Below are 15,820 nucleotides of genomic sequence, written 5' to 3'. Positions count from 1 at the left end.
GGATAAGTTGTTGTCTGATTTGTGGTTTCAAAATTAAATTATAATTTCAAAATAAGATAATTGTAGTTAAGTAAAGGCAACAGTAGTATACAGCTGTTCGAAATCCAATTGATGGAGAGAAAACATATCTGGGTTACAAAGTGAAAATAACACAGAGGGAAACAACCAAAACAACAAAACAACTAATGTGTCCTCAGTACACGAATGCCCCACTCGCACTATCATTTTCCATGTTCAGTGGACCGTGAAATTGGGGTAAAAACTCTAATTTGGCATTAAAATTAGAAAGATCATATCATAGGGAACATGTGTACTAAGTTTGAAGTCGATTGGACTTCAACTTCATCAAAAACTACCTTGACCAAAAACTTTAACCTGGAGCGGGACAGACGGACGAACGGACAGACAGACAGACAGACAGACAGACAGACAGACAGACAGACAGACAGACGGACGGACGGACGGACGAACGGACGCACAGACCAGAAAACATAATGCCCCTCTACTATCGTAGGTGGGGCATAAAAACTAATGTGCAACAAGAAACCAAACAACAATGCAACACACATAGAAACGAACAATAAGATAACAATTGCCACTTTCCTGACTTGGTTTATAACATTTTTAGAAAAACAACCGATGTTCTAATATCCTACTGTGATTTAAAAAAAAAAAGGCAAATCATAAAATTGAGATTGGAAATGGGGAATGTGCCAAAGAGACAACAACCCGACCATAGAAAAAAAACCAACAGAAGGTCACCAACAGGTCTTCAATGTAGCGAGAAATTCCCGCACCCGGAGGCGTCCTTCAGCTGGCCCCTAAATAAATATATACTAGTTCAGTGATAATGAACGCCATACTAATTTCCAAATTGTACACAAGAAACTAAAATTAAAATAACAAAAGACTAACAAAGGCCAGAGGCTCCTGACTTGGGACAGGCGGAAAAATGCGGCGGGGTTAAACATGCTTGTGAGATCTCAACCCTCCCCCTATACCTCTAGCCAATGTAGAAAAGTAAACACATAACATTACGCACATTAAAATTCAGTTCAAGAGAAGTCCGAGTCTGATGTCAGAAGATGTAACCAAAGAAAATAAACAAAATGACAATAATACATAAATAACAACAGACTTCAGGGGCGGATGAGGAATTTTCGAAAGGGAGGGGGGTGCTAACCCAGGGCACCCAGAGCAAAGGGGGGGGGGGGGGTGCAAAACATATGTCCCGATACAAATGCATTGATCGGCAAAAATAAAGGGGGGGTGCGCACCCCCGGAACCCCCCCCCCCCCTGGATCCGCCACTGGACTTCTAGCAGTTAACTGACATGCCAGCTCCAGACTTCAATTAAATTGACTGAAAGATTATGATTTCATCATATGAACATCAGGCATAATCCTTCCCGTTAGGGGTTTTGTATCATACCATCATAACATATATGAGAAGAACATAACCCGTGTCATGCCAACAACTGGTTTTTGAATAAATGTGTTTAGTTCCGATGGAAAGACGCTATAAGTGAATCAATACTAACGCCAAAATATGCAATCTTAATGACCTGACAACAGTATCGTAACTATATCCCTTCTTAATAAGTCTTTTCAAAGGTTTTTTTAGTTTTTGGGGTGAATACTGACACCTTTGTGCTTTATAAAGAATATTTCCATAAAAAATTGGATGTGAAATACCTGAACGTATAAGAAGTCTGCATGTTGAGCTATATTTACGAATGATGTCCTTATACCGATGATAAAATTTCGTAAATGTTTTGACTAGTTTGTGATATCGAAAACCCTGGTGTAATAATTTTTCAGTAATACACAAATTTCTCTCGTTAAAATCTAAAACATTGTTATACGAGTGAATCGTACAAGTTGAGATATATAAACACTGTTAGACGGTGACAAGGGAATGTCACCTTCTAAAAATGGCTTTCGGGTAGATCCGGCCCCACGTCGATCCGGCCCAAGTCGATCCGTCCCACGTCGATCCGGCCCCATGTCGATCCGGCCCATATGTAAAGTCGATCCGGCCCCAATAAAAAAAATTATTTCTAAGGAATAAAAATAAATATATATTAATTGTAATTCATAAATGTTTATTATTTTTATTATAATGTTAAAGGTGTACGGTAATAAAAGTAAAAAAGGCCTTTGAAAAATATTTTCTTTAGATGAGTATAAAACAACTAGGTTGATTATGTCTTTATTACAAGTTTTCAAGATTATTGGGTATAATTATATTAAAACAGTGAATTCAGACATCAACATTAATCAGCAGTAATTAGCATTTTCTTTCAATTGACTGTGATCCTAACAAGTCTTTCATCTTGTGTAACATATAATAACAAATAGTTACATACATGAACGGTACAAGCCGATCCCCAAGCTGATACATATAAACTTTGTTTTTCTTTTTAAGTTCTTAAAATTTCTAAAATTGAGAAATGTTGTTTGAATTTCCGAATCCTTTCTATAAAAGAGTGCTGATATTATACTTTAGAGAGTAAAAACGTGCATTCAATGTCATTGTTTTGTTGTTTTCTTGCAATAAAGAATAATGGATACTCATATGACTTTTTTTTTTTTTTATCTATACACACTATTCAAAATATTGTCAAAATAAGAAAAATATATTGACTATATCCGATGTTACAAAAAAAAGTGTTATAGAATAGAATATTTTTATATGTTATAGAAGCCTATGATGTAACATGAAAAAAAATTACAAATAATTACACCAACCAGAAGATCAAACTATAAAGACCTTGTTGAAAAACAGATTACGTAACTTTAATTAATCAGCATTGGATTGAATTAAGTGATTACGAGTGGCATTACCTTAGTTCACAATCATCAGACAACTGTTGAATAAACAAACCAATAAACTAATGATTGGATTAAACAAGTCATTATTATGCGATAAATTTTATAGGTCCATTGGACTGTAAATATTTATTTAGCTATTCTGTGTGTGAACTGAATAAAATAAAAATCGCCATGAAATTCAAAGTAAAAGTTATCATGGAAAATAACTTCATAATTTAAAAATGTAGAAACTGCGATACAAACAGACACAATAACACTAATTTTCGTATGGATTTAAAATAGGTTGTTAACTGGTACTCCAATACTTCACTGACCTGTTGTCATCCATCATCGATCGGACACTTTTTTCAAATTCCATTTTTACTGTTAAAGTTTGTGAAAAATTCCTCCAAAATCTAGTTAATTCATATTTTATTATGGGCCGGATCGACTTGGGGACGGATCGACGTGGGCCGGATCGACTTGGGCCGGATCGACTTTTGGCCGGATTGACTTGGGGCCGGAACGACCGGATACTTAAAAATGGATAATTAACGATAGGAAATGAAAAATCATCTCTTTTATCATAAACTTTAGTATTCAGCTTTCAGTTAGTGATATAGATATCAAGATCGAGGAAAGGGCAGTGGTCATTGTTAGTATTAGCTTTATTTAAAGTAAGTGAACAGGATAAATTTCTTTAATATACATACTGAAGTCGTCATTATTGAGAGCCAAAATATCATCCAAATATCTAAAAGTATTATTAAATTTGTTTATCAGATGTTGTTTCGATGGGTCTTTGCTTATTTTTTGTCATAAATTGTAACTCATAGCAATACAAAAACAGGTCCGCAATAAGTGGTGCACAGTTAGTCCCCATTGGAATTCCGATAATATGACAATATACGGAATCCCCAAAGCGAACAAAAATGTTATCTAGTAAAAATCCAAGGGCATATATAGTATCAAAGCATAAAATTGAGAATGGAAATGGGGAATGTGTCAAAGAGACAACAACCCGACCAAATAAAAACCAATAGCAGAGGGTCACCAACAAGTCTTCAATGTAGCGAGAAATTCCCGCACCCGGAGGCGTCCTTCAGCTGGCCCCTAAACAAATATATACTAGTCCAGTGATAATGAACGCCATACTAGTTTCTAAATTGTACACAAGAAACTAAAATTAAAATAATACAAGACTAACAAAGGCCAGAGGCTCCTGACTTGGGACAGGCGCAAAAATGCGGCGGGGTTAAACATGTTTGTTTGACATAGTTTTTTTTTTTGTTTATTGCTACTAAAAATGACCTAAAAGAGTTTGAACATATATATTCACATTCTGACTTTTTAAATGCCCATTTAATTAGGTGTGTGAATTTTTTCTTAATGAGAATGTGAGGCAATGTGGTATACAGGGTAGAAAAATCAAAACTTTGAACAGATTTAAAATCACCAATATAAGCATGCAATTTATCAAGTACTTCCAACGAGTTCTAGACACTCCAAAAGTAACCTACTGAACAAAAACTGAGAGAATCGGATGAGAACCAAAATAAAAGTGAGACCGTTGGTGTTGAGAGAATAATCTCCACTTGCTATGTATGCACCCCCTCTATGCATAGTTCCACCAATGCAAAATGTCACAAACAGTAAAATTACTGATCTTAGACAGTGTAAACATCTCGCTAGTAATTTGAGATACTGATACACCTCATTTGTCTCCCCTCCCCTCCGATACTGGAATCTCAAGACCTAAGACAGTGTAAACATGTCGCTAGTGATTTAAAACACCTCATGTGTCTAGCCCTCCGTCCTCCTATACTGGAATCTAAGATCTAAGGAAGTGTTAACATCCCGCTAGTTAGTTACGACTTCTTATTTGTCTACCCCTCCGCTCCTTTACTGGAATCTTGCATGAGATCTATGACTGTGTAAACAGAACGCTGGTGAGTTGAGATACTGATACAACTCATGTGTCTACCTGTCCCCCTCATATACTTGATTCTTAAGATCTTTGACAGTGTAAACATGTCGCTAATGGATTGCTAATCTGATACACCTCATGTGTCACCACCAGGGGCTGGAATCTTAAGATCTGTGACAGTGTAAACTTGTCGCTGGTGAGTTGAGATACTGATACACCTCATGTGTCTACCCTCCCCCGCCTATACTAGAATCTTAAGATCTATGACAGTGTAAACATGTCGCTAATGTATTGCTTATCTGATAAACCTCATGTGTTTCCACCCGCCCCCTTAGCTGTATTTGGCAAAACTTTTAGGAATTTCGGTCCTCAATGCTCTTCAACTTCATACTTTATTTGACCTTTTTAATTTTTTGGATTCGAGCGTCACTGATGAGTCTTTTGTAGACGAAACGCGCGTCTGGCGTTTATACAAAATTTAGTTCTGGTATCTATGATGAGTTTATTTACAACCACTGTGTCGATGCCACTGCTGGTGGAGATTTATTTCCCCGAGGGCATGAATTGTTCTATATAATAAGAATGTTCTTATCCCGGGCATAAAAACAATGCCGTATTTTGCGAAACCTTTTCAACTTTTGATCTTCAGTGCTGTACAACTTTGTACTTTTTTCACTTTCGATCTTTTATATCTGGGCGTCACTGGTGAGTCTTGTGTGGGCAAGGCGCGTTTTTGGCGTATTGAATTTTAAACCTGATGCTTTTTGTTATCTATTAATCATGTTTTTCTGTGTCTAATATGTTCTCCTATTTATTTGTATTGTAGTCCTGTAATATTATGTTGTCATTTCAATGTTATATTTAACTTTGCCATTAAAGTGCGAGGTTTGGCATGCCTTAAAACCAGGTTCAACCCACCACTTGTATTCCCCTTTAAAAGTGTCCTGTACCAAGTCAGGAAGATGGTCATTGTTATATATTGTTCGTTTCTCTTTGTGTTGCATTTTAACGTTGAGTCGTTTGTGTTTTCTCTTATTTTTGAGATATTGAGATAAGACGTGGCACGGTACTTGTCTATCCCAAATTCATGTATTTGGTTTTCATGTTACATTTGTTATTCTCGTGGTGTTTTGTCTGATGATTGGTCTGTTTCTGTGTGTGTTGCGTTTCGATGTTGTGTCGTTGTTCTCCTCTTATATTTAATGCGTTTCGCTCGGTTTTGGTTTGTTACCCCGATTTTGTTTTTTGTCCATGGATTTATGAGTTTTGAACAGCGGTATACTACTGTTGCCTTTATGTATCACCAGCCCAGTAGTCAGCACTTGTTTGTGCTGAGAGAAATTATCATTGATATGGTTAAATTTATAAATTACCTGTTTACAAAATTTGGATTTTTGAAATACTAAGGCTTTTCTACCTCAGGCATATATTACCTAAGCTGCATTCGGCAAAACATTAGGAATTTAAGTCTTCAATGCTCTTCAACTTCATACTGTATTTGACCCTTTTAACTTTTTTTGGATTCGAGCGTCACTGATGAGTCTTTTGTAGATGAAACGTGCGTCTGACGTATATACAAAATTCTGTCCTGGTGTCTATGATGAGTTTATTTACAACCACTGGGTCGATGCCACTGTTGGTGGAGATGTATTTCCCCGAGGGTATCACCAGCCCAGTAGTCAGCACTTTTTTGTGCTGACATAAATTATTATTGATATGATTAAATTTATAAATTACCTGTTTACAAAATTTGTGAAATTTTTTAAATACTAAGGCTTTATACCTCAGGCATAGATTACCTTAGCGGTATTTGGCAAAACTTTTAGGAATTTCGGTTCTCAATGCCCTTCAACTTCATACTTTATTTGACCTTTTTAAATTTTTTTGGATTCGAGCGTAATTGGTGAGTCTTATGTAGACAAAACGCACGTCTGGCGTATATACAAAATTTAGTCCTGGTATCTATTATGAGTTTATCCTATACTGGCATCTTAAGATCTGTGACAGTGTAAACATGTCTCTAATGGATTGCCTACCTGATAAACCTCATGTGTCTCCACCCACCCCTTAGCTGTATTTGGCAAAACTTTTAGGAATTTTGGTCCTCAATGCTCTTCAACTTCATACTGTATTTGACCTTTTTACCTTTTTTGGATTCGAGCGTCACTGATGAGTCTTTTGTAGACGAAACGCGCGTCTGGCGTTTATACAAAATTTAGTTCTGGTGTCTATGATGAGTTTATTTACAACCACTGGGTCGATGCCACTGCTGGTGGAGATTTAATTCCCCGAGGGTATCACCAGCCCAGTAGTCAGCACTTTTTATGCTGACATGAATAATCATTCATATGGTTATATTTATAAATTAACTACATGTGTATTTACAAAATTTAGAATTTTTGAAAAACTAAGAGTTTTTACCTCAGGCATAGATTACCTTAGCTGTATTTGGCAAATTTATTTAGGAATTTCGATCCTCAATGCTCTTCAACTTCATACTTTATTTGACCTTCTTAACTTTTTTGGATTCGAGCGTCATTGGTGAGTCTTTTGTAGACGAAACGCACGTCTGGCGTATATACAAAATTTAGTCCTGGTATCTATTATGAGTTTATCCTATACTGGAATCTTAAGATCTGTGACAGTGTAAACATGTCGTTAATGGATTGCTTACCTGATAAACCTCATGTGTCTCCACCCACTCCCTTAGCTGTATTTGGCAAAACTTTTAGGAATTTCTGTCCTCAATGCTTTTCAACTTCATACTGTATTTGACCTTTTGACCTTTTTTGGATTCGAGCGTCACTGATGAGTCTTTTGTAGACGAAACGCGCGTCTGGCGTTTATACAAAATTTAGTTCTGGTATCTATGATGAGTTTATTTACAACCACTGGGTCGATGACACTGCTGGTGGAGATTTATTTCCCCGAGGGTATCACCAGCCCAGTAGTCAGCACTTTGTTTGTGCCAACATAAATTATCATTGATATGGTTAAATTTATAAATTACCTGTTTACAAAATTTGGATTTTTGAAATACTAAGGCTTTTCTACCTCAGGCATAGATTACCTTAGCGGTATTTGGCAAAACTTTTAGGAATTTCGGTCCTCAATGCTCTTCAACTTCATACTTTATTTGACCTTTTTTACTTTTTTGGATTCGAGCGTCACTGATGAGTCTTTTGTAGACGAAACGCGCGTCTGGCGTATATACAAATTTTAGTCCTGGTATCTATGATGAGTTTATCCTATACTGGAATCTTAAGATCTGAGACAGTGTAAACATGTCACTATAGTGTGTTGAAATGCTGATACACCTCATGTGAGTACCCCCCTCCTATAATTGAATCTTAAGATCTGTGACAGTGTAAACATGTCGCTAGTGAGTTGAGATACTGATACACCTAATTCGTCTACCCCCTCCCCTCTTATACTTGAATAATAGGATCTGTGACAGTGTAAACATGTCTTTAATGGATTGCCAATCTGATACACCTCATGTGTCTCCACCTGCCCCTCCTGTACTGGAAATCTAAAGATCTAAGACAGTGTAAACTTATCGCTAGCAATTTTAGACACTTCATGTGTCTACCTCTCCCAATCTTATACTGGAATCTTTTGTAAACATGTCGCTAGTGAGTTGAGATACTGATACACCACATGTTTCTACCCTGTTGCCATCCTATACTGGAATCCAATGATCTGAGACAGTGTGAACATCTCGCTAGTGAATTGAGATACTGATACACCTCATGTGTCTAACCTATCCCCCTCCTATACTGGAATCTTAAGATCTAAGAAAGTGTAAACATTTCGCTAATTAGTTGAGATACTGATACACCTCATGTTTCTACCCCGTTGCCATCCTATACTGGAATCCAATGATCTGAGACAGAGTGAACATCTCGCTAGTGAATTGAAACCCTAATACACCTCATGTGTCTAACCCATCCCCCTCCTATACTGGAATCCAATGATCTAAGACAGTGTAAACTTGTCGCTAGTGATTTAAGACACTTCTTGTGTCTACCCCTCCCCATCCTATACTGGAATCTTTTAAAAATATTAGACAATGTAAACATGTCGCTAGTGAGTGAAGACACATCATGTGTGTACCCCCTCTCCTCCTATACTGAAATCTGAAGATCTGAGACGGTGTAAACATTTCGCTAATGAGTTGAAATTACAATACACCTCATGTTTCTACCACCTCCCCATCCTATACTGGAATCTTAAGATCTGAGACAGTGTTAACATGTCGCTAGTAAATTGAGATACTGATACACCTCATGTGCATGTCTACCCCTCCCCTCCTATACTGGAATCTTAAGATCTAAGACAGTGTTAACATGTCGCTAGTAAATTGAGATACTGATACACCTCATATGTCTCCACCCTCCCCCTCCTATACTGGAATCTTAAGATCTGATACAGTGTAAACATGTCAGACAAACATTTCAATATAGATTAAAACGTTATGGAAACTATTTAATAAGCTATAAACTTTTTGAAAAAGTTGTTTGAGTAGATAAGGATTGCGAATTGGTGGTTTTACACCTTTAAACGACTGTAATGACAACTGATTATTAGCATGGGGCCAATGTATAACCACAATTATTGTTCATGTCTTCAATCGAATCCTTACATGAAAATGTTGTTTCATTCCAAACCTAATTTTGAGAAATCTTTCACTTCATGTTCTGTGATGCGAGGACTGATATACATATAAACGAACTGACAAATAAACAAACAATTACACATACAGTAAATCAAGGCAACATAGGTAGTTCCCACATCTAAGTATATATACAAGTATAAATTTTACAACATACAACTCCTGAATATTGAAAAAAACCCAGAAACATTGATAATTGACAAACATTTTGCAAACCCTGTGCTATGCTAAACAAATGACTGTATTTGTCATTTAATTCTTTGAACCATATAAACTTGGAAACTAGAAAGAACAAACTTGTTAAAATTACATATACTTTTTATTGGGTTATGTACTTTAAAAACATTTACAATATTTATAAGAAACATCATTAGACAATATTTATAATACAGCATTAAAAAATTTCAGAAAAAAAGCAATTAATTCAATAAAAAGTAGTCTGACAGTTTAAAAACAATAGGTACAGCTCAACATTCTGAACTCTTTTGACCCCTTAAAATATCGTTATGGATGATGGTCTTCAAAATAATAGGCACAACTTGCATTTTACCCCTATATCTTCTATTTGTAGCCTTGTTGGCCACCTTGATTGGCTGACGGTTTATCGGACATATTAATTCTTAATTAATCACACAAATGATGATTTTTGCCAAGTTTGGTTAATTTTCGTTTAATCTGACCCAGTAGTTTCAGAAGAGAAAACTTTTATAAAAGCTAACAGACGACGGATGGCAGACGCAAAATCATGAGACAAACTGTAAATGTATTTCTGCTAGGTGAGCTTTCAAGTGAACTGGAACTGAAGGTACTCGTATGTCATGAATTCACAGTTTAGGGATAATATTCAGAAAAATAATCATGTTAATGACAAGCACAAAACTTCAAACATACTAAGAGAGTAAAGTGGTCTGTTTTTATAAACATTTCACATTTAAGGTTAATTTTCGAAAAAGTACAAATGAGAAACACATCTTGCTTAATAGAACAATTGTGTATTATTTAACTGAATGCAATGAGGCCTCTAGCCTCTGCTTTTGTTTATTATTTATAATATGAACACTCTCACACGTAATATTAAAACAATTGCAACATCTGTTTAACTATATACACACACTTTGATTATCAAATAACTATAGGGAAGTAGAACATACATTAACTTCTAGCTACTGTCTTTAAATCAATAGACTAGGTTGTACCCGTCATCTTTGTTAACTACCCTTACACATTTTTTGTTATCTTCTTTTACACATAATACAAAATATAAAGTGTTACTCTACGCCATATGTTTTCTTCACAAAACTAAGTCCTTTAGCTGCTTTAATATGTTGTAAAGCTACCATAAGTCGGTAGATTGTTGGTTTCACCATCTTTATTTCATTGCAATTCTTCCATTTGGTGAGTAGATCATGAACTTGACCATTCAAATCCCTAGGAAAATTGTATAAAGTCTTCTTAATGTCCCCAATGCTTAGACACAATTCAACTCCTAAGTGAACAACGCAATCACCAATCAGGTTCTTATCTGTTAAAGCATCTATTACGTCATCTGATGGAACATCTTGTAGGCGGCTATGAGCTTTTTCTGTAAATAATTAAAGTTAGCTAAATTGATTGGAAATGACATAATATAACATGATAATAAAAAATATTAAATCCTGGATCTTTATATATCCAACATAAAAATAAGAAACTTATTTACAAAACTAAAGTTAATCCAACCCTCTACTTTAAAATCATGTCCGTAAATTAAAATATCATTTTGTTTGTCAAGTTTGTTTGCACTCAAAGAAATGATATAAAGCAACATATGAATTGAATAATGATGTCCAAGAATTAGCAATTAAACAATAATAATAGATAGACCTACCCACTAAAGTATGATCCTCTCTGTGTATCTGAAATACATCAATCATGAAATGATGAGTAGAAGTCTAAGATAGAATAAAAGATTAAAAAGAAACATATCCCCCAAAAATGGCAAAAGACAATGTTTGATAAGGTCACTTTTTTTACTCCTGAATTCAAAACTTAAAAATCATTTTAAATCTAACAAATAAAATTCAACAGAATTGATAAGGTCGGGTTGTTTTGTTGGTTTACGAATTCCTTATGTGTAATAGTCTAGTCGATTTAGTGCGGAAAAAAGAAAAAGAAAATTCTTACAAAACATAAATACATATATTTATCGATAATATTTGTTATTTCCAAATATTATTGCCCTTCTATTGTAAACATACAATTGGTCAATGGATGCTATTATCATTTGTTGGTTAAAAGGGTGAAGTCCACTGAACAACCTAGGTACACATATCTTTTTACCAACATGCAAGAGACAAGGGGAATATTGGGGTTTCAGCACGAAAGCACCATAAAATGTGTAATGAAAATCAAACACGTCCCACAAAAGTAAGATAGTTGGTGATTTCACCAATTGAGTGATTTCACCAATTGAGTCTGTTCGCCCTAATTCTATACAAAACAATCAGACCGAAAGGACCCAGACCAAACAGGTATTAGGTAGAACGGACCACAGGCGAACATAAACTAGTGGAATGACAATCAGGGAAAACAGACCCAGATTCTGAAAATAACACTTTACCATACTCATAATATTCAAAGAAATAGACAAGGACGCCAGTTTCATTTTTTTATGCAATGATATCGATATCCCGTTTTTAATCTCAGGTGCTCCCGGGGTAGACAGATACTGCACTACATGTGGCACCCGTTATATTGCTCATGTAAGTACAAAGCCGGCAATAAATCTTATTTAGTAGATCACATTGAAGGAAAAGAGGCCAGAATTGTGTTCGACATTTAGACATCCATTGCCTTCCGTTGTGAAACGAGGTACAAGTAACTGTGTACATGATTTGTATTTTGTAGAGAAACGTTCGTCTGATGAGCACAATTGTAAGGCTGGTATCTGTTATGAGGTTTTTCATGAACTTGCTTTTGTACCAGGTTTAAATACTGTCAACCTTGATCAGATAATTTTAGATTATATAAGTCATTATAGTTAGTCACTTTCACGTCTGTGACAGAAGAAATAATCATGATGATATCGGAAGAAAAATATCAAAAGAAATCAAATGAAAGAATTAATAGAGAATATCATAGGGCTTTTTCAATATCGCATCCGTATTAACCCGAGACACCAATATAATCCCAAGAGCTCTGCTCGAGGGATTATATTGGTTGAGGGTTGATATGGTGTGTGATATTGAAAAAGGCATATCATATACACTTTATTATATACATATACCTCAAGTAGATGTTTTTTATGTAACATGACGTCATACAGATAAGGAGGTTCAAAATGACGTCATACAGATTATAGGTTTGACATGACGTCATACAGATTATAGGTTTGACATGACGTCATACAGATTAGGTATTTGATAAAGCCTTTGCAACTGTGACTGTAATCGATGACGTGACGTCATACAGATTAAAGGCAGGCCTCTACAATAACTTTTTTTTCAATTTGTCCTGTAGGACAAGTACATACCAAAATTTACTTGTCCGAATGAAATTGCTACTTGTCCAAAAATTTTCTATTAAAAATAACCTTTTTACATTTTTAGTTGATTAAAGGGGCAAAACGAATTTAAACGATATAACAGAATTTGATTTATTTCTTTTGAAATACTTTTCAAAAATATGAGTCAAGTACAACTGCGAAACTAGTCATGTCACAGGAATTAGGTTCTAGTGTTCATCAATGCCAGTCTCATCAGACTCTAAACATGAGGCACCATCTGATAGGCCTGAACACTCATTGGATTTGTATCCTGTTTTTTTTTTAAGTTGAAAAAAGCTTATTCAAATGCAATCAATAAAAAGAAGAAGATAAGCCATCATAAGGTCTGATTGACGATGAGACAACTCTCTGCGAGAGACCAAATGACACAGAAATTAACAACTACAGGTCACCATAATACAAGTATTGTTTTTTCTACTTGTGATCAAATATGATTTTGTGAATTTTATGGTAAATAAAAAAAATTACCAGTATGGTATTTATTATAAGGAACAGAATAAGGTAGCAAAATGAGGTACTGTTTTGTATTAGTCCCGAAATGTCTCCTGCCTTGTCAAACTGCCTATCAATCATGTCTACTAAATATGTCTCCTACGGTGCCAATTAAACTGTCTATTAAACTTAAAGCTGAATCTTCCGAGGTTACGAACTGTCCTGTAATGTTACCTAATCTACAAAGCGCATCACTGATTCGGATTAGTAAGACTGATTTCAGAGAATAGTATACCTTTTAGTTTTACCTGTTAAAAAGTACCTGACAAAGAACCAGTTCAAAATTATCGATTGCAAGTAAACATGTTGAAGAAAAAGGCTTTGCATTTGAATAAACAGAATACAGAAACATGTCAAATTAATATTTGTTTTCTTGTTTTTTGTTTATAATTATCTTGTTCATCAAAGTTGAATTAAATTTATTTTCTGCAGAATAATAATGTACTTGTCTCGACGGACAAGCTTGATACAGCTTTTACTTGTCCAACCTTTTTTCCCTATGGTACCGGACAATCGGACAAGCGTTATTGTCGAGGCCTGAAAGGTGTGATAAAGCTTTTGCAACCGTGCTGATATCGATATCATCACGGGTGGCTGATACAGCACGCTTGCCATTGATTGTATTATACATACAATTTATCTGTATTTACTTCTAAGTATATAATAAATTCAAATATTCAACCTGACACAGATAATGTTGTCTTTCAATAGCTGTCAGTGCCTTCTGGAGTTTTCCAAACGTTGCAGTCAATTGGTCACTTTCTGTTTTATCCCTCCATTCAAACAGTCCCATCAACATAAAATCCATTGGATTAGAGAAATAACGAAAATTTAAGTTGTCGTAATCGGCTTTTTCCATTCCAAGTTCAATGAAGAAGTTGTAGAAGTCTCCAATACCTATAGTTCTTGCTAGTTGCACGAAATGTTGATCATCTGGTGTCAAGAGTTGTGCTTCTGTTTCAAGACCTGAATTTATAAATTAGTTATTAGAATAAATATGGGAATATATCATATCAATACTGAGAAAGTCAAGATGAAATAGGCGGTACCTGTATATTTATGGATTTCAGTTTACTATATGTGCGCAAAAAATCAACATGCTCGAATACAGATGAAACATACTGCATATACAAATGATATTGACATGATAGATATCACTAAAAACAATGGCATCGTTGTAAGTATCATACATTAAAAAGCAATAAATGCATCATACAAAAACAAGGCTTAGTATGCCTGTGCATAAAAGCAATAGCAAATTTTACATTATCTTTTGACATTTTTAGATTTTTTTTGTTCATCTTCTTATCAAACGAAAGATGCGTTAAAGTTTTTATCAACCACTTTATATTGATTGTTGTTTGCTTATCGATTATAATTTATGGCAAACAATGTATGTATGTTACTCACGAGAACAAGTAAACATTCATACAATAGGAACTCCCTATAGGGATTAATACCACCATTATATTCCCCTATAAGTCTTTGTTAAATTGGCATTAAATATATTTGAATAATGTATATTTGTTTCTAAACACAATTCCACATAATAACTCATTGCATAAAAGATAATAATCATCACTTGATGTTAGACAAACAAATTGCTTCTCGTTTTTTTTCTGTTTACTAGCTTTAGTAAGCATGTAACCTCAAACATATTTCATAGAAACACAAAAAAAAATAATGGTGCTTAGAAACGCTCAAGATATATATTTACAACTGTCAAATTGAACGATATATTTTTTAAGCAATTTTTTAAAATGAAACCTAATGCAACGTGCTATGATGATGATGCGGTGGTTTTACACCTTAATCAGTTATTGCATTTAACTTTCAAAGTTTTAGAGGACGTGGCTGCTTATATATACATATAATACTATGAATTGCATCATTTACATTGTGTACCTTACTTCTCCATTCATATTTCAAATACATGTATTATGCGTAAATTAATATGAGCTCTTTTTTTTGCCTTAGTTTATTATGAGTATACAGTTTCGAAAAGTATGAATTGAATCATTTACTTCAGACAAGTTGCATGCCAAACAATCATTACTGTAACACCATTTGTTGTGGCTTACACACTCATTCGTAAACCTTACTCAATGTATATATGCATTAAATTCCAATATGATGATAGGCATAAACTCTACGATACATGTTTGGAGGGCGACATGCTATTTTTATTTAAATACAAGGGCTTTTCTCCCTGAGAAACAGATTCCCTTGGCTGTGTTTGGACAAAACGTTTAGGAATTTTGGTCATCAATGCTCTTCAACTTCGTACTTTATTCATTGTTATTTGACCTTTTTAACTTTTTTGGCCTCGATCGTCACTGATGAGTCTTTTGTAGACAAAACGTGCGTCT

The 15,820-nt window shown here is 34.9% G+C and overlaps 1 protein-coding gene across 3 annotated transcripts in view; it reads right to left on the bottom strand.

Annotated features, from left to right (window-relative positions):
• Positions 1-9,715: 9,715 nt before the first annotated feature.
• Positions 9,716-15,820, bottom strand: part of LOC139499077 (uncharacterized) — a 28,239-nt gene continuing 22,134 nt past the window's right edge. For all 3 annotated transcript variants that reach the window (XR_011658094.1, XM_071287747.1, XM_071287748.1), the window contains 3 exons: positions 14,134-14,417; positions 11,283-11,310; positions 9,716-10,997 (listed from right to left, as the gene is read on the bottom strand). Coding sequence is in view for 2 of the 3 variants with exons in the window: in XM_071287747.1 (XP_071143848.1) it covers positions 10,684-10,997; positions 11,283-11,310; positions 14,134-14,417 (626 nt within the window). In the remaining variant the exon portion in view is untranslated. The remainder of the gene's footprint in view (positions 10,998-11,282; positions 11,311-14,133; positions 14,418-15,820) is intronic.

The sequence above is a fragment of the Mytilus edulis genome, chromosome 12 (genome assembly GCF_963676685.1).
Source record: "Mytilus edulis chromosome 12, xbMytEdul2.2, whole genome shotgun sequence".
NCBI lineage: Eukaryota > Metazoa > Mollusca > Bivalvia > Mytilida > Mytilidae > Mytilus > Mytilus edulis.
This window is presented reverse-complemented; position numbering and strand designations above follow the sequence as displayed.